The sequence below is a fragment of the Amaranthus tricolor genome, chromosome 7 (assembly GCF_026212465.1).
Source record: "Amaranthus tricolor cultivar Red isolate AtriRed21 chromosome 7, ASM2621246v1, whole genome shotgun sequence".
Taxonomy (NCBI): domain Eukaryota; kingdom Viridiplantae; phylum Streptophyta; class Magnoliopsida; order Caryophyllales; family Amaranthaceae; genus Amaranthus; species Amaranthus tricolor.
In genome coordinates, this window is record NC_080053.1 from 24,302,573 (window position 1) to 24,323,080 (window position 20,508).

Genomic DNA, 20,508 nt, shown 5'->3' on the forward strand with positions numbered 1-20,508 from the left:
TTTAAACCCAAATACCCAACTTATATCATACACACGTAATATCAACTAATCAAATGCCCAACCGATACTTAATTTAATACTAGAACCAATAGCCCATACTAATAAAAAAAACCTATAACTCAACAATATCAATCAATAAAACTCAATTGAATAATAAATAATAACCTAATCACTTGATAAAAGGAGTACTCAATTTGAACCCAGCTTTAATTATGAACAAGTAAATACAAAATGCTATTTTCGGATTTTTAGGACACCCTATTAGTATAACACTGTCATAAGAACTTATTTTGGGGCGATTCAAGTGCCCACGCGACCGCAGCTCGGAGCTCTACAAATCTTATGAACTATGAAGACACCAGAACTCAAAAACAATCAAAACTGCCCCCGAAAAAGGCCAAAACAGAAAGTGCAGTTTCGAAACTGAAATTTCAAAATCTAAAATACCAAATTTTATACTAGAAATCAAATAACCCAACCAATACTAATCAGCACTAATAAGAACCCAATCACTAATTGAACCCATATACTCAACTTAAAATCAAGTTGATGCTTAAATTTGAATTAAAGACCCATATTGAAACCATAAATACTAAACTACTACCAAAATTAAAGACCCAAGTTGTAGGATACAATCCTTTCCGATTAAAGAAGAAATAAGGGTGATGGAAGTGGTGGTGGTGGCGCACGAATTGAGGGAGAAGGCGGCGGTGCTAGAGGCACACGTAGCAATACGATGTCGTAGCTTTAGGGGAGTCATAAGGTGGGTTCTCTGAACTCCTAATGTATGGAGATATAAGATGTGTGACACATTACATTAGGTGTCTTAACAAAAGCTAAAATCAAAGATTAGTGTTCTTTTTGCATTTAAAACGTGACACACCCAAAATTATATTTTTCATTTTATCTTTAATTTTATCTCTAATTTACAAAATACGTTTAACTAAATAAATATTATAGTAAAATAAAATAATTCTACAACTTTTACTTTAGTTAAATATTACTTTAAAAAACAAATCTAAGTTAATTTAATAACAAAACGTTTTATCGTATTAAAAATAATATTACTCGGATTAACTTAACTCAAATCCCAATTTAACTTAATTAGTATTATAATCAAGTTGTATTAAAATAGTGGTTGTTAAGTAATATTGGAATTTTAATATATAATGGATGAGATACAATAAAAAAGGTGGCGACATTTAGTAATGCCCATGTTTTATACTCCTTTCGTTCTATTGAAATTGCAGCATTTTTCATTTTGGTCCGTCCTATTTAATTTGCATCATTGCTTTGGACAATGAACCACCACTTTCTTTAATCTCACTCATATAATTTAACTCTCTTTTAATTTCATCTGCACAATTTATTCTTCTTTTTCATTTATTACAACTTTCTTAAAACTTACATTATTACTTTTTGATGCTAATCAAGATGGAACGGATGAATAAATGTGAATTTCTTAAACATTTACTCTCTCCATTTCATTAAATTTTTATTATTTTTTATTTTGATCCATTCCATTTAAATTGTATCATTTTTATTTTTAGACAATGGCCCATCATTTTCTTTTAATTTCATCCATACATTTTAATCTTTTTTTTAATTTTATTTACACAATTTATACTTTTATTTTATTTATTACCACTTTTTTAAAATACACAAATTTCTTTTTAATGCAATTTAATGCAATTTAAAGAGAAGAGAATAATAGAATGTAATAATAGCCGTCAAACACGAAAAAAAAGGCAGATAGTCTAAGGCAGCACTGAATAAAACACTATTAAGTACCAAAAATCTCAAGAGTACAACAACAGTGGCAATTCCGTAATTATCCAAAAAAAACCAACACCATTAACCAAGCCTAATTTCGTCATTTCACATCCAACAAGTTGCCCCTCCCTCACGTGACAACCTCACCAATCCGTCTTCACCTTGCCACGTCTCCAAACCCCACATTCTCTCTCCTCTCAACCTTATCTATTACGTCATCATCTCACCTATTTTCTCAAATCAACGGCTCAGATCATTTCACTTCCTCGATAAATAAACCCCTCCCTCTTTTCATTCCATCTTCAACTGCAAGCTCACCATTACACCATCGCCGGCTATTCTAACTTCTCGTTTATCACTCTCATCGGAAAATAATACTCCGGTTAAGTATGGGGCTTCTTGAAAAGCTCTGGGATGAAACTGTCGCCGGACCTCAGCCGGATTCCGGCCTTGGACGTCTCCGTAAATTCAGTACTTTCAATTCTCGATCTACTTCTAGTTCTACCCCTTCTAAGGGTACAACTACATCCTTCAACTGACAATCTTCAATCGAAAATGAAATTTAAATTAAAACGAGTAATAAACTGGTTAGAATGTTAGATTAAAGTGAATATTGATGAATAATTATGTTGATTTGTTTTTGTTATGATTTTTGGGAGCAGAGATGGAAGTAGGAAGATCATACGCCGGAGAGGGAATGGTATCGGGGGCGGATAATCAGGAAGAAGTGAAAGTGACGAGAAAAATAATGATTGTTAAACCACCGGGGTATAATCAAGGTGCCGGATCTGCGCCGGCATCGCCTGCAGGATCTACACCACCGCAATCGCCGTTTTCCGGTGAGGTTTTATATATGGATTCCGATTATTTTGGTTACTTTATTTTATTTTACATTATTGCCCTTTGTTATTATGTGAATGAATCATGTTTGTTTTTCCGGTAAAGTTGGAGAATGTGATTAGATCTGGAATAGTATTTGGAGGGTATTTACGATATTTCATGTGGTACTTGATTTACATTCTACTCTTTTAGACTTGGTGATTGTTTGATTGATAATGACAAGTGACTAGACGTGATTAATTATTAATGTTTTTCATATATAATAAAAAATTATAAAAATTTAATATTAATAATTTGAGACGAATCAAACAAGATCTCACTTGACAATGTTTTAATCTATAGATTAAAAACTAATCATAAATAAAAAATGATAAATGAATAGTACCATTTTTTGTAATGTTGTAACTAATCTGGAACGGAGGAAGTATTATTTACTTCTTTCATTTCATAATACTTGCTATTGAGTGTGACATGTTGTGTGGTTTCCAAGTATTATGGAAAGAAAGAAGTATAATACTTCCATCATTACGCAATACTTTGTCATATTTTACATTTCACATAATTCGTTGTGTTCTTTAAATTATTTATATATTGAATTACAAATTTAAATATTCAAAAGTTATTAATATAAAAGATACGTGATTAGACGATTCAAACAAGTTTGTACCTGATTATATTTTTTTTACATACTAATCACAATATACTTGAATAATAAATAGTGTCAAAAACAGTTATGTAGCGAGTATTTCAGAACGGAAGTACTTTTAAGTGGAAATGGTAAGTTGATAGTAAAATATTACTACCTCATATTCAATTAGTCCCATTTAGTTTTTCTTTTTACACTAGTTGAACCATGATTTTTACTCTTAATATCTCTAATTATTCTTTATTATAAATTATAAAAAGTTGATGTTAAAACTCCTTGCATTGAGACGAATTAGATTAAATGCCATGTAACTATGTTTTAACTTATAGATTAAGAATAAAATATAAATTAAAATTAATAAGTGAATAGTGATAAAAAATAATTGGGACTAATGAGTAGAATAGGAGGGAGGATTTTATTTTTAAATAAAGATTAAAGTGTAGGAGTAAATTAGATATATGAAATAAAAATAATATACGGGAAAATAAGATATTTTATATTTTCTATTATTTATAATTATTGTTTCAATTGGTTTGATATGTTTGCCAATGCATTATCTCTTTTATAAATATCTCTAATTGTGTTTAAGTAAAAGTTATATTAATAAAATATAAATTATGACAAATTAAACAAAATTACAAATGATCATATTTTAACTTCTAGAATAAGAATAATACGCAAATTAAAAATTATTGATATATATATAAATTACTTTTATTATGTGATTTGTTCTTATTCTATAAATTACAACATAGTCATGTGGGACTTTGTTTGATTCGTTTTGTTGTAAATTTTATTAATATCAACTTTTTAGAATTTTTATGCAAGTATAATTAGAAATATTTAAGATTGAAAACGTGTATTGACAAATATACTAAAATCAAATAGGACAAATAAAAGAGAATAAGAGCGAATATAAAGCAAATAAAAATATGTAATATGATGAAACCAAGGAAGTATCATTTTTTTATTGCACTTAGTGAAAAAGATTGGGAGAATCTAACGAATAGGGGTATAGTGTTTTTATTCTAAAATACGTGCATTTGATCGTGATATGTTAAGTGGAAAAATATAATTATCATTAACGACTTAAAATTGTAATCGAATAGAGGTATAATAAAATAACATTACTATTAATGTTTACATTTAGTCTTATTAAGAAAATTTAACGTCAAATGCTAAAGTGATTGATCAGTGATTTGATTGATATGGATTATGGAGTGTGGACTATATGGGTGAGTTGGGTAATGTGCAACTTTAATGTTGCTTCTAAGACGTCTCTTTCACGACATTAATCTCAATTGACGTTATTAATTAAATTATTAATGTTTCATTCATCTTAAACTGGTTGTATGATGTAGGCTTGTGATCATTAATTAAATAATAGATAATTTGTTATTATCTCATAATCTGGTGTTTCCTAGTGGAAAACTGGAAATGGTCGTAATAAGCATTGGATAGTTCAATTTATATCTCCTCTTATTTAAGATTTTTAAATTTAAAGAAAAAAAAAACCCCTTTGATTACAAGAAAGGATCATAAATTTGTATTGTTATATAGGTAAGGTAGATATGTATATAAATTATTATTTTTTCTTATTTAAGAGTAGTTTTTTAAAATGAAAATATATAGTAATTTGATTAGGACAACAGATTATTTAATTACTCTTATATATGTGAGTTATCAACCTTTCATAGGGGTATTTTCTTTAGAGACGAAGCCGGTGTTGGAAAAATAATTAGCAATATTATTACTTCTTTTGTGTGAGTGATTATGTTCTTTAGTTTGGACGTCTTTACTAATTAATTATTGAAGCCTTTAAATTTCTAATTATAAATAACTTAAAATTATAAAAGTTAATATTAATAATCATTTCGTTGAAGCGAATTAAATAAGATCTCAATTGATTATATTTTAACTTATAAATTGATTAGGAATGTTTAAAATTGAATAATATAAAGTCATTGATATAGAGGGGTAATATATAATCGAAAAATTTTCAAGAGTAAAAGAAAAAAGTATGAAAAATATTAAATAATATATGATTGAAAAATTTACAAGAGTCGAACAAATAAATAGGCTAGAAGAATAGACCACAATAAGGCCCTATGTAGCTTTTAACACTACAAGTTTATAATTATGTGTATTAATTTGTAATTTTAGGAAGCAGATCAGGACCATTCAAGTTTCGGAGGAGATCGTCGTCTGATGCGAATGAGAAGGCAACGAACCAAGACAGATTGGGAAGCTCTTCTCAAAATGTTTGATATCTGATCCTCTCGAGACTTAACTCATACAAGGCGCGCTGCTTTTGTCTTATCCCTTGCTATTGTCTAATATGTCGTATACATCGCACTCATAATCTGCAACTCAACAGTTAGCGGCTTGCTTGTGCTAGTATATGTACATATTTGGTGTATCGGGTTTTCTTCTGTGCACTCATCTGTAATATAGAGCTTTTCTTGTGAAATAGGCTTTCTGTTTGATAACGATGTTAATGTAATAGGTGAATGTTCTTTGATCATCTTCGGTCTTTCAACTTCTTTCGTTTTGTAGGATTTGTTTACTGGAATGAATAATTATCAGAGTTGTAACTTGTTCGTGTCGATTTTACTTGGTTTGTCTATAGAATCAATCGTCATGTTGACATGTACCCTTGTAGTGTCTTCATTCGGGCAGATAGTGCACGGCAACACGGTGAATCAGGTAGGAACAGGTTGCCATAACCTCTACTCAGCTTGTAGACCCAATCTCATCACAGGGTATCTACTATTAGCCCCATTACCACTAATTGAATAGTTTTGATTTTTATTTTAAAATTTAACCAAATTCTATAATTACTTTTTCAAAGAAAAAAATATTGTTTGATGGAAATAGAGGACAGAAAGAAAAGTTTTAATAAATTTCAGTATTAAGGTAACGGTACACAAATTGTTGTGAGAGATGGTCTCTTTAAGAGATCATATCTAATTTTGCCGGTCCATTATATATTTTTTAAAATATTGTAAGTAGGCATTAAGAATAATATAAGTAAACATTTAAAATATTGAGAGTAGGCATTAAGAATACGATAAGTAAGCATTTAGTATAATGTAAATAGGCATTGAGAATACGATAAGTAAGCATTACTCTTTAATGGGTTGAATTTGAGATAAGTCTCTTTAAGAGACTAGGGTAAAGGTATGTTTTGGAGTTTGTTAAAATAGTTTTAAAAGATAGGAGTATGTTTTAGTAAATGGACCAAAATATAAAATGTATTACTTTGTTAGTATAGGACTTGGTGTTTACCAGATCTACCCAAATGCTTATGAGCCTAAAGATGAATTAGTATCTGTATCGTGTTGTGAGCTGAATATGAGCGGGTCACGTGTGTAACGGGCCATTCTCAATAACGAGTCATGTCTGCCATCCTCAAACAATAACTCGTAACACAACAGGAGGATATGGGTTGTGTTGTAAATCACTCGATTATTTTATTTTTCCCCCAAAATTCGTGAGCCATGATTAGGGGTGTTTAATGGACCGGGCCCCCATTTTAAGCTCTTATCTGCTATTTTTAGAAGGGCTTTGTAAGGGGGCCGAAAATGGGTCGAGCCAAAACGGGCTTTACTATAATTAAAATGAAGCGGGCTATAAAAGGGCTTAATAAGGGTCAAAAACGGGTCTTTATAAATAGTATAAGTAATGCGTACTTTAAATATTATAAATAAATGACAATGTCAATGGGGATTATTAATATTTTTTTCAATTTAATTGCTATAAATTGATAAACACAAATTCTTATGAGAGACGGTCTCTTCGAGAGACCATTTCTAATTGGGTCTGCCCATTATATATTTTTAAAAATATTGTAGACAAGTATTAAGAATGGTTAAATAGACATTTAAGATATTGAAAGTAGGCATTAAGTATACGGTAAGTAAGCATTAAAGATAATGTAAGTAGGAATTAAGAACACGAAATATGCATTAATCTTTAATGGGCTGGACTTAAGATACGTCTCTCAAATAGACTGTCTCTCAAGAGACTAGCTGATTGATAAATGGGGACTAAAATAATGTTTAGTAATTAAACTGGGCCGAGTTGGGCCACGCTAAGCTTTCAAAGCCTAGCCTATTTAAACCCCATATTATGTTTAAAGGGCCTTTATTCAACCCAATCCATATTTACTTAAGCCCGGCTCGATCCATTGAACAACCCTAGCCATGACCCACCACAAAATCGCCAAGTAATGTTCGAAAAATTGAAAAAAATAAGAATTTTTAATAACTTTAGTCAAAAAATAAGTTTTGGCCAAACTTTATTCCCAAAATAAGCGTCTTTGGCCCCAAAGCTAGGCTTGGTACCTAATCGCTGTTACTAACAGCGAGTATACAGAAATGGTCAAAAATTTATTCAAGGTTAAAGTCGCTGTTACTAACAGCGACATATGGGGTTGACTGGTCAACTTTAAATTCGTTGTTAGTAACAACGGCCGTATGCTGCCGTAAATATAAGCAGTCTTCTTCCTCCTTCCTCATTTCACGTAACTCGTTTCAGCACCCTAACCCACGAAAATCTCCCTCTTCTTTCCACCATTAAAATCAACTTCAATCCTTCAATTAATCTCATCAAATTTCAAGTTTCTACTTCTAATTAGTTCTGTTATCTCCCTACATTCACTTCATGCATTAATTTTTTTGTTTTTTTTCTTTTTTCGAAAATTTAGTTTTTACATTTCTTCATCAACTTTCACATAAATGCAGGTTCATAAACTTGAAAATTACTACTTTTTGGTGATCTATAGCTTATTAAGGTACCTTTTTATTATAAATTTTTTAGTTCTTTTTGTTTTTAAAAAGTATGTCATTTATAGTGGTCATTTACACTTAAACTCTATAAATTTGTCAAATGTAGTTGTTATTTGCTATGATCTTCATAATGAGGTTGTTTGTTCATGAATTTAATGTAGAAAATTTTTGAATTTAATGTAGAGAATGTTTGAATGCAAACCTTAAATTTGTAAATTATAGATATATTTATGTAGTTAATAATCAATGTTCCTTGTTAATGTTTTTATGAATGTTGTGAACTCTAGTTGTGAGGGTTGTTGAACAATGTACTTGCTTTCTTATGAACTTGATGTTGATGTTGATTTTGTACGTATTGTTGTAGAAATGGCTTCATTTCGTGTAACTGTTGTATGTTTTTGGAATTGTTCAATTCGATCAAGTAGTAGCAATGTTAAGTATGTTGGGGGAAGACGTAAATTGTTTGCATGCAATTCAAACATGGATTTGAATGAATTTAAACAATCGTTGCTCCTACACCTGATGCACTAGTTCCCCCTTTAGATGAACACATTGAGGACAACTCTTGGAGGTCTTGGGCATGTGATACACCCTACACCGATGAAGGAGAGTTTCAAAAGGGTATGATGTTCGATAACAAGGATGCCTTGTTGGACGTAGGGCTGAACAGAGTTTGGTCTAAACCGTAAACCAAACCGTAATTTAAGTATTTGGTCTGGCCTACGGTCTAAATGGTCTGGTCCGGTTTTTTTTTTCTTTAAAACGGTTTACGGTCCGGTCCCGGTTTTAAAAATTTTAGACCAAACCGGACCAAAAAACCGTAATAAAATCAAATATTAGGGGTTAGGGTTAGGGCTACTACTCTCCACTCCTGCCGTAAACCTGCCTGCCTCCTTCTCCCATTCTCCTCTCTTCCTCGCCTCCTCTGAGTCTCTGACCTCTCTGATTCCTCGCCTCCTCTCTAATTCCTCGCCTTCTTCGAGGCTTCAACTCTTCAAGCTTCAAGCCTTCAATCCATCGACAGTCGACAGATTTTGTTAATTATAAATTTTAATTTTTCCGACACCAAACCCTAGCATAGCATTTAACTTCGCAAGAAGCTAATCAAACTACAAACACCAATCGTTCTCTTGCTCGGTTGCCCTTGCCTCGTCGTTCGATTGCCTCCTTTCGCCTCTATCAGGTATACTTATTAAGCTTAATTACTTTCTTAACTCTGATTATTACAATTTACTCAGTTCCATGTTTGCCGCCCCAATTTAAAGCTTTGTTTGAAGTTTCCTTTTCTTTAATTGAATTCATTTCATTCTGGATATTTGTTTCTTCTGAGATTGCATGAGAATTATGTTCTATACTATAGTCATAGGTAAAATTCAAGATGATCGTATTATTCTTGTTTGATTTCCATTGATTATAGTCAGTGTGTTGATTTTCAATTATTCTGTCATTGTGTAACCTTAGATTACGGAGCTTTTTGTGGTTGTGTGTAAAGTATTGTGGATAATAGAGTATTATTGTGGCTTGTTAATGATTTATTTTTCTAGTAAAAGTTTCTAACACTTTTTTAGGGTTGTATGAATCTTAGTTTATAAGAAAGATGAGTTAGAATTCTGCAGATTATTTGGTAATGAGCAAAAAGTAAATGTTGCCTGGAAATTGAGTCTTGAGGAATTGATGTATAATACAGTGTAATTTTCCTCTAATTTTCTCTTGCACTCTTGAATAACAACATTTGCTTTTCTGGATTGTATTTTTTTGAGAAAGTTATCGCAATATTTTCAGGAACACAGCTTATTGAAAAATACAAAAAAAAAAAAACCATAGACCAGACCAGACCGTTCTAGAACGGTCTGGTCTAGTTCGGTCTGGTCTCTTGATTGGTCTGGTCTGGTCTGAAAAATTTCCAGACCGGAATTTCTGGTCTGGTCTGATTTTTCTGTCAAACCAGACCAGACCGGACCGTGTGCAGCCCTAGTTGGACGCTGTTAGATTGTATCATATTCTTTGGAACGTTAAGTACCGAACTGAGACTTCAAATCAAACCGTGCTTACCTTGAAGTGTAAGAGGGGGTGTGCTTGGAGGCTAAGAGCTAGGAAGAGCTCCGATTCATCTACATGGAAAATTGTTACATATAAAGGGAAGCATGGGGGTTGTGTATTAAGTACTGAAAATGTGTCAGCTAGACACATTCATTTGACATCTTCCATTATTAACAATGTTATTAGAAATTGTGTTGCTGAAGACCCATAAATTAAGGTCTCTGCGGTGCAACAAATGGTAAAAAACCAATTTGGTGTCGAAGCGACCTATAAGCGGGCATGGTGTGCTAAACAGCAAGCCCTTCTCTCCATCTATGGGACATGGGAAGACTCTTATCCTCTCCTTCTACGCTTCTTGAAAGTAATGCAAGTTTCTAACCCCGGGGCTGTAGTTGAGTGGTTCTTTAAGGAAGATAATGATGTTGGTGTGTACGTCCGTCCTAGTATTAGAACTTTCCAGCGTGTGTTCTGGGCTTTTAAATTTAGTATTGAGGGGTTCAAGTATTGTAAACCCCTTATTGCCATTGACGGAATACACTTGTATGGTAAGTATCGCCATACACTATTGACTGCGATTGCTCAAGATGGGAACAAGGGAATCTTCCCGCTTGCCTTTGCTTTGGTAGAGAAAGAATGTATAGCTGCGTGGTCTTAGTTTATGGCGTGTATTCGTAAGCTTGTGATGCATAGTCCAGGTTTATCTGTTATTTCTGATAGACATGCGGGCATTCTAGCAACCATGGAGGAGCCCGAATGGCAACCTCTAAATGCCAATCATAGGTTTTGCTTGCGGCATTTCTTAAGTAACTTCAACCGTCAAATGGGTAATGTGAAGCTGAAGAAGATGTATGGTAGGACTGCAGAGCAAAGACAACCACATAAGGTCATCAAGGGATTGAAGGCTATTGGTGTTGCCAAACGGGAAGCTCTTTTTTGGATTGATCAAGTTGGTGATATGTGTAAATGGTCAATATGTCATAATGGAGGTTATAGGTATGGTGTTACTAATACCAACTTAGCCAAAGTATTCAATAACGTGATGACGGGTGTACGTTTCTTGCCTATAACTACACTTTTGGAGTTCACCTTCTACCGTGTTAATGATTACTTTGTTAAAAAACGCGAGAATGCAAATGCATGGCTAATTGGGGGAAATAATTACACTTCACACGCCACAAGAATTATCACCCGTAACACTGAGAAGGCAAACTTCCATGAGATCGTCGCATTTGACTACAAACGAGGCCTTTTTCAAATTAAGACTGGACGTGGTAATAGAGGATCCGCCAAGGGTAGTAAAATACAAAGTGTGGATTTGAGAGAGAGGATATGCACTTGTAACAAACCCTCCAAATATCACTTACCTTATTCTCATGTTCTTGCCGTTTGTATTACAAGACACTTATCGTATGAGCATTTTTTGGACTCCTGCTACATTACCCCGAGCTATGTTAATACATATGAATCCATATTTATGCCGTTGATTGATAAGAGGTCATGGCCTCAATACACCGGTGTTGAGGTGATACACGATCCAGATCTCATTCGTAGACTAGGAAGACCTAAGTCAAGGAGGATCACCAACAAGATGGACAAAGGGTCAAGGAGACGCAACGCTTGTCGACGGTTTGGTAGTGAAGGTCACAATACTAGAACTTGCACGTCAAGGTAAACCGTATCATTATTTGAGTATAGAAACATAAAGACTATGTAAACAAATAAATAACATAAGTATACAATTTGAGTATTTCTTAAGTCTGTTACATATAATCATAACTACAACTAACTTATTATTGAATTACAGTAGAGATGGATCCAGTAGCTCCAGGCCCTCGCGACCCTAGTGTGCTGACGATGCAGTCGAATCCAGGAGCAGTGTACTATGGGATGTCCAAGTTAGTTAACTTAATTTTTTAAATGTATATACCTTAATACTTTAACTTATTTCTAATATAATCTTTGCGTTTAGGTGTCCGACACAAAGACCATATACACCAGGCATCCCGACTCTGCTATGTGGCAGATTGACGCACAGATCATTCCCTTCATTCAGCGAGCGAGGATGTACGACTTCCACCTCATCGCTTATGGGAGAGTGGATAGGGCTTTAGTCACGGCTTTAGTAGAGCGGTGGCGCCAAGAGACACATACCTTCCATCTACCTCTAGGTGAAGCTACTATCACTTTACTTGACGTAGCTATGCTTACACGGCTTCCCATCGAGGGACATGACGTCTGTACCTTTGGACGCCAACTCGATAGTTGGCGAGATATAGTTCATAGGGTCTTAGGAGTCCGACCTCCCCCAGAGGTATCCAAAGGGAGTGGGTTGCGCGTGACATGGCTTGCGCAGAACTTCTCGCACCTTCCTGAAGGTGCTAATGAGGCTACCATTGAAAGCGTATCTCTCATATCTAATTGGTGTTGTCTTGTTCTCAGACAAGACTGGCAATAGGGTACAGCTTTTGTACTTGACGTTGCTTGATGAGCCACAGGAGGTCATCTCTGGTTACAGCTGGGGTTCTGCAGCCCTAGGTTATCTGAACAGGAGACTATGTGACGCTTTACGAAAGAACTTGAAGGAGATCGCTGAGCCCCTAATTATTCTCCAAGTAATACTAACATTACATGTTTTTGATTTGTTTCTTAATTTGTTCTTATGTTTTTTTTACTTACTTATATCTGTAATTCATATCTTTGGGCGTGGGAGCACATTCTCATTGGGCAACCGATGAGGACTGTGGGACGTGGTGCATTTGCGCCACCAATTCTTCCACCACCAGATGTGCCATATGAATTGCGGTGGTCTTTTGATAGACGTACAAGGACTCACACATGATCTGGCGTGGGTTTCTATCGCGATCAATTCGATCTACTTCGAGTTGACCAGGTAAAGGCCTCACTTACTAGTCTTGTAACTATCACATTGCGTAATTTATTAATTACATTTTCACGTATAGTTTCGATGGGACCCTTACCCCACTGAGGCATACGCTGCATTGCCTCAGCACTCAGGGATATTGTCAGGGGCTGGAGCGCGTATGTACCTTTGATATACTTCGACATAGTCGAAGTGCATCTCTCTTAGCGCGTACTACACCAATTTGGGATGGTACAGGCCATCCCGCCGCCTTGTGACACAGAGGCGGAGCTCCATCACAGCTCACGCAAGGGTCGGAAACCCAAGAACTGGTTGGAGATCAACTAGCGCCATATCGCTCGTTGGGATCACAGGCTAGAGCTACTGGCCCAAGGTGCGCCGATCGATGTTGTAGGCGCACCTGCTTCGGCGGATTACATGTCGTGGTTCCTCTCCATCACTCGTCGATGGATGACACCATGAGGTATCATGGCAGCCGCCCAGTACGCTCCCGCAGCACCGACAATGACACATTTTGTAAGTATTCTTCCATGTTAATTATTATCCATAGAACTTACATATTATAAATTTCATTAACTCCAAATTGAATGCAGGCACAGGGCATTGCAGCTGTCATCAGCTCTAGCCAGGAGGAGCCTGTACGGGAGATTGCCCAAGGCATACTCCTAGGGACACAGTTTTAGCACTTCATTCCAGAAATCGTTGTGCCTGACACCACTATGGACGCTCAAGGGTCATCTCCTCATCATGCCGACGTTCATCTTGAGGAGGTAGACTTAACGTGCCCCGACTATGGTGTCGGGTCCTCATAGGGTGCTGGATCATCCTAGTATCAATCACCTCCCCTACCTGAGCGTCATGCGACCGCCTCTTACTATCGTAGGAGGCATCATAAACCGTCACAATTAGAGAGGGTACAGGAGAAGGATTAGCATTAGTATACTGTTTTTATATATCAAACATTAATAACGTTTTGTATATATTAAATATTTGTAACATGTGGACTGTTGTGTATATTTTGTAATATATATGTAGATGTGTATATGTTTATCGTATTACCACATGATTATTATGAATGAAATGATGTTAATTACTCAGAGTTTTCGGCGATGAATCATTCCGCCAAGAATTAAGTATGAATTTAATCAAAACATTTAAAAATAATATTAACATTTATAAATTGAGAATAATACTAACATAATACTTTATGTTACCTTCAAAATCGATTAACTAAAACAAGAATGATAGAGTTTGTATACAATGAAGTAGGGAAATGATGGAGTTATTTATAAAACATAATAACAATGATTATTTTCAACTTCATAACGACTATTTTTCAATTTTACAATAGCTAGTTTAAATCATACAAAAAAAGTCAAATATTTGTTCGCTGTTACTAACAGCGAACAACAGCAAATTTGGTCAAACCAGATCAAGCCTTTGTTCGCTGTTACTAACAGCGAACAAATGTTTGACCTAATTTGACCATGTTTGCTGCTGTTCGCTGTTAGTAACAACAACTTCACACTTGACTAAATTTTTGACCATTTTCTTTAATTCACTGTTAATAACAGCGAGTATACACCAATCCTAGCTTTAAAGTAAAAAACGCTTATTTTAAAAAATAAATTTGAACGAAGCTTACTTTTTGACTAAAGTTATTAAAAAGACTTATTTTCTCAAATTGTCGTAATGTTCTGCCGAAAAGTAAGTCATGCGGGTACGGGTCATCGTAAATTCTAACTACTAAATACTCCCCGTATCAGGCGCGTAGAAATTTGAATGTTAAACCTTGTTCTACTGCAAAACCTTCAACAATCAACACTACTGCAAATCACATATTCCACCACGCTCATTATCCTTCGTCGTTGATCTGCCATAACTACTTCCTTCATTACAGGTTTGTACTTTTTTATCCCTTTTTTCTTTATGTTTTGGTTCTTTATTTGGATAATGCTACATTTTGTGGATTCTTTTTTTCAATTTTGGATCATTAACGCTTTTGATTCGTTTGATTACGGGGAAGTTGAGTTTGATTTTCAAAATATAAGGTTAATTTCGTAGATAATAAGCTAATTTTGTCAATTATTGGTTGAAGTTTGGAATTAGGGTTTTAAATTATGCGTTTGAATTTCTATTGACTGTGTGGAATAATTGAGCTAATGCGTAGTTTGCTTGAATTTTATGTCAATTATGTGTTGATATCTCTTATAAAGGATGACATTCAGAAAATAGCTTAGGAAGTGTTTGGATTTATGGATTTTGTTCCAATATCTGAAATTTAATTTTAAATTTCTAAATTTGAATCTACAAATTCAGTTCTTTTGTTTGGCAAAATTAGAGATTTTGAATTCATTCAGCCGTAGAATACTGTTTTTGTTAGTATCAAGCCATAATATTAGGTGAGGAGAGAGAAAATCACATAGTTGCCAAAACAAAGTTTTCCGAGAGAGAAAAAGAATGAGCCTAAAATATTTTCAAATGACAGCTCCTTAGGTGTCATTTCCAATTTTTAGTTGTAGGCCTTTTTACAAAAACCTTGGATTTGAATCAAATCCACAATTGTATTTAAGCTTTGACAAACACTGTATTTGTTAAAATTCAGATTTCTAAATGAATTCATGATATCTAAATGCACCATTAATGGATTTTTGTGACAGGTGTTTTCTAGTCCCAGGCGTGATTTCTCTAGTTAGCTGGACGTTTACTGCTCAGTTTTCTGTCAGCATATATCGTTGGCGGCCTGTGCTATTAGTTTCTTGTGAGGTTATATTTAAGGAAGTTGCACAATTGTGGCTTTTGTTAAATTTATTTGAACAAATGGCTAAGAAAAAGAGGACTAATAAAAAGCCGTTAGCATCACATGATAATATAGTTAGCAAAGATGAAACACGAACCGAGCAAGAAAAGGATATAGGTTCATCTATTGACACAGAACTTGAACGCCAGATTGCTGGGGTAAAGGCACTTGCTGACATAGAGGTTGAACATCTGCTTACTGGGTTGCGCTTGATTCGTTCATGCTTTAATAAGGAACAGCTGCAAACACCTGTACTGCAGTTCTTTAAAGAGAATCTTCCTAATGTTTCAGTAGTTAAAAACAGTGAAGATGAGCATTTTGATCTAAGATGGAAAGATGAAGATGGGTATGGTGGAGATATTCACGCATCTCTTTTCCATCAAATGAGTATGGCTTATCCTTCATATTCTGATGCAAGGCAGTCTTTCGGTGGATTTCAGTTTTCAGTTGGGATGCCAGAAGGTTTTCAAACTCCAGGGGCTCAAAGCCAGAGATTATCTGTTGGAATGACACCGAAAACCCTCAGGGTGCCTAAACATGGGGAGATGCTTCTTTCTGTACATGGCTCCCCACTTGGTGTCTACAAAGAAGATAATATGGAAGCAATACGTGAGTCGGAAGAAGGTTGAATCATGAATTTTTATGTTGCTTATGCACTCGGAAGATATTAGAATGCTCTCTGTTTTGAGAAGCATATGTATGCAGTACGTATTGACATAAAGCAGCTCTAGTTATTCTAACCATGTTTCTGCATTGAGGATTTTCAATTTTTCCAGCTACTTGTTTAAATTCTATTTGATGTAAAACATATGAACATACATCCTAAACAGGTTTATCTTTGTAATCCTTTTCAACTGTTGTAATAGTGTATGTTATCATATGTATCTATGCAAGTTGGTGAATCAGTGTTTTTCGTTTGCAATTCCGATTTGCTTATCACTTATATCCTGCATTTAATGAAACATTGCAGTGACAGAATAGATCACTAACATGAGCAAGTTTCTTATTCTGTTGTCTCTATGGATCTCTTTCTTTGAGCTTGATATTGATGCAGCTTGGATGCATTCTTAAGAGCCCCGTGACCATTTCTATTTGAGAAGCATCCCTGGAACTAAGAAGTGAAATTGAGTAGAACTGAACCTCAGCTTTCTTCAGGTATTTCCCCAGTTTTCCTTTTTGTGTCAATTACCTATTGTACAAACATGCAATGATTTGAATTTCAAAAGTCCTATTATTGTTGCAAGCATGCAATAACAGGCTTTTACTCTCTGAGAAGTAGAGTAGTTGAGTTCTTACTGTTACAAATGAAGCTAGTTAAAATATTGCTATGTACTAGGAGAATCCATGACTCAATATATTGCCATCCTCAATAGCTCAAAAATGTTGATTTGAGAAGCAAGTCATAGTCTTGCTTATTAAGATAATTTGGTTGAAGCCTTCAGTTGGAAGAAAATGTTTTTTCATGTCTAAGATATGTCTTAAAGAACTATTAGGCTTTAGGTTTGAGTAACATGTAATGGCCATAGCAAAGGAATGCGATACCAGTCACGATTTCGATAATGACACGATAATGCGGTTGTCATACCGTCATATATCGGCCGACATTATGAGGTATCCTTTGTAGCGGCCTAAAATGCGGTTTTTTTGCACCGTGATAGCACGGGTAATACGGGTTCAATAACTTTGAAAACCTTACAAGCGGCCAACATGATATGACATGGCCTTGATTTTGCAATGTTATGATGGCTGTTTGTGAGATAATAACGAATGCAGTTCCATCATCATGGTTTGGAATATGGTAGTATCCTCGAGGAAACCTACGAGTTTGAAGATCAAAAAATGGTGACTTAGGGTAACTTTTTGTTTCTTTCTAAACTAACAGTCATTTATTTTGTTCCTTACAAAAGACAAATTTGGTATTTACATGTATTTTGTAGGTAGGTGCACGTTTATATTTAAATGCCAATCTTTAGTAATTTCTTAGATTGTGTAAAAATGAGGCCATATCGTATTACTACTATATAAACCAAGTCATAAAGGTTTTCAAACTACCGAATTGACCCTACTTGCATTGTAAAGGTGTAAAAACCGTGTTTTAGGCTGTTAAAAGAGATAAGAGTATTTGATTGTATGACAACCACATCAATGTGTACATATTTGCACTATGGCCGTAGTCCATAACTGACATTCTTATATTGATTTTTCGTGTTCTTTGATATTAATTTTACTAGCTTATCAGTCTTAATACTTTAATGTAGCAGCAACAAGTAAATTAGTATTGTCAACTTGGTTTTCTCTTAATACTGATCAAAGTTTACAAGATTTAACTTTAGAATATAGGCTTTTCTTTTTTCAATTAAGGTCTACTTCAGAAGAAATTAAGATTGGTGATTTTCCTGGTCCATTGGACACACCTGGAGATAGAACATGTTCATATATGCTCCAAGATAGCTCCTAATCTATTTGGGTGTTAGATTGTGTATCTAGTGAATATTGTATATATCTGTCTGTTAAGAACGTATGGTGGTGGGTTTTGGTGTGGTAATCGGAGGCGATGACCTTGCACAATACATATTTTGTCTCTTTGAATTTGCACCATAAGACTCAAATATGTGAGAGTTTTTTGAATCCAATGGTACAAATTCATAGGGGCTGAGGGAGTACATAATAAAAAATACATGTGCATTCTATTCCATTGTAACAACTAACAAAAACTCCAGTCTAGTGCAGTTCATAACATAATTACATTGTGTAGTTTTTTTGGTTAATAATCTTATGCCAGACCTGCAAAATGCCAAAAGCCCTTTGAAAATTGATTGCTTATCCGTGGTGAACTCTTGCTGCGATGTTTGGTGGGATTGCACAGAGGACCCTTGCATCCCATTTGGTTATTGTAGCTTTTATGTCAGTATCTGAAACCCTTTCCCTTTAGACAATTGAGCTCTATTGCTCCCTATCCCTCCAAATATTTGGACATTTGAATGAAAGAATAGCCTAGTTCACAGTTCTGACAATCTTTGTCGATTCATTCTGTCCTCATAATATCATTACTTTGTTTCGGGGGTCCATTTTCATTAGCAATGTATGAAATATCTTTAGAAAAGTTTAATTTATCTTTCTGCTGAAGAGTGATTTAGATTTATCTGCTACCAGCCTACCCATTCTCCCCAAAAAGAAGTGCTGAATGAAAGATAACATCACATCCAAACATGTTGGGCCGTGATGCTTGTTTTAGTTATCTACTTAATACCTTTTCTGGTTGCTGACCATACTTGTTCACAAAAACTCCAAACTGGTGCAGTAGATAACATGATTAAATTATGTAGTCTCTTTGGTATCTTATGTTAGACCAGAAAAACGCCAAAGCTGTTCTAAAACTGATTGCTTATCTATGGTGGACTCTTGTCGCGATAGATCTGTTGGGATTGTACAGAAGATCCTTGTATCCCATTGGACAAGGCTCTGTTATTGTAGTTTCTATGTCAATGTCTGAAAACCCTTTTTCTCTAGAGATTTGAGCTCTATTGCTTTCTATCCCTCCAATTATTTGGACAAATTGGATAAAAGAACACCCTAATTTACTGTTTTTGACACTCTTTGTCGATTCATCGGGTCCTTACAATATAATTACTTTGTTTCGAGGGTCCACTTTCGTTTGCAATTATCTGAAATCTTTTACAAAAAATATATTTTTTATGTTGATTTCTTCTGCAGAAGAGTAATTATGATCTATTTGCTACCCTTCCCCAAAAAATTTCTGAATCACATCACAAACAATTGGGTCGTAGTGCATGTTTATAACTTTTCAGGTTGCCAACCATACTTATTATTATTTGATGATAAACTGTAACAGGTCACTTGGCACTTTGAAGCATTGTTGAGAGGATAGGACATTCCAATACATAACCCAAAAGGTAAACCTATCAACTCTTGATCTATGCATTATACCTGAAAACTATAAGGGGCTCACCAATATCAAATTAGAGAAGGGGGTATGAACATTTAGTTCAGGGAAATGACTTAAACACATGGGTTGTATTGAAAAGTGCCTTACAGATTCTTCTGTTTAAAGATTCATGATTGATTATTTTTGCAAAGCTTGAATAAACTACTTATGCAATGATTTCTCTCAATAATCTTATCTTGTTTATAATTTAAGGGGCTTTTAGAAGCACCATTTTTGTATTGCACCTTTTTTTTTAGAGAATGCACTGATTATTGCTGACATGGTTGAGTTAATCATGTCATTTTGGATGTTTATATGTTTATTTGACTCTAAATTCTTTAATCTGTCATGAACCCATCTTTTTGTGGCTATTATAGAAATCTGCTTAAAACTCTAACCATTGGAACTGCTGTCATGATTTCTTGGACTGAATGGAGATTGTTTGCTTTAAATCTTGATGATGTACTCTGATATAATTGTGCTTTCTGCTAATTTTGATTAATTATACTAATCATATATTAATTTTCGACTTTTTGAGTGGTACTTATAGTGCAAAAATAAGGTAATATTGCATTGGTTGTGATATAAAGGTTTTCAAAAATTCAAATCGATATTTCATACGTTGTAAAGGTGTAAAAAAAACTGTATTTTATGCGTTACAAGGGCTATTTTTTGCTTTTAGCCGAGATTTGGTGTTATGATGATTAAATTATTATATTCTTCACATCATAATTTTGTTACTGCAATAGCAATCTGCACTATAGTGCCAAAATAAGGCTGCATCGCATTGGT

General features: G+C 34.5%; 2 protein-coding genes across 2 annotated transcripts; both read left to right on the forward strand.

The window, feature by feature from the left end:
- Positions 1-1,949: 1,949 nt before the first annotated feature.
- LOC130817996 (dormancy-associated protein homolog 3-like) lies at positions 1,950-5,853 on the forward strand. Its single transcript, XM_057684011.1, has 3 exons — positions 1,950-2,289; positions 2,436-2,612; positions 5,423-5,853. The coding sequence occupies exons 1-3, from the start codon at positions 2,163-2,165 to the stop codon at positions 5,524-5,526; spliced, it is 408 nt and encodes a 135-aa protein (XP_057539994.1). The 5' UTR covers positions 1,950-2,162; the 3' UTR covers positions 5,527-5,853.
- Positions 5,854-14,681: 8,828 nt separating this feature from the next.
- On the forward strand, positions 14,682-16,692 carry LOC130818137 (uncharacterized). The gene is made up of 2 exons (XM_057684187.1): positions 14,682-14,870; positions 15,631-16,692. Exon 2 carries the CDS (start codon positions 15,791-15,793, stop codon positions 16,397-16,399), a length of 609 nt encoding a protein of 202 aa, XP_057540170.1. The 5' UTR covers positions 14,682-14,870; positions 15,631-15,790; the 3' UTR covers positions 16,400-16,692.
- Positions 16,693-20,508: the final 3,816 nt, after the last annotated feature.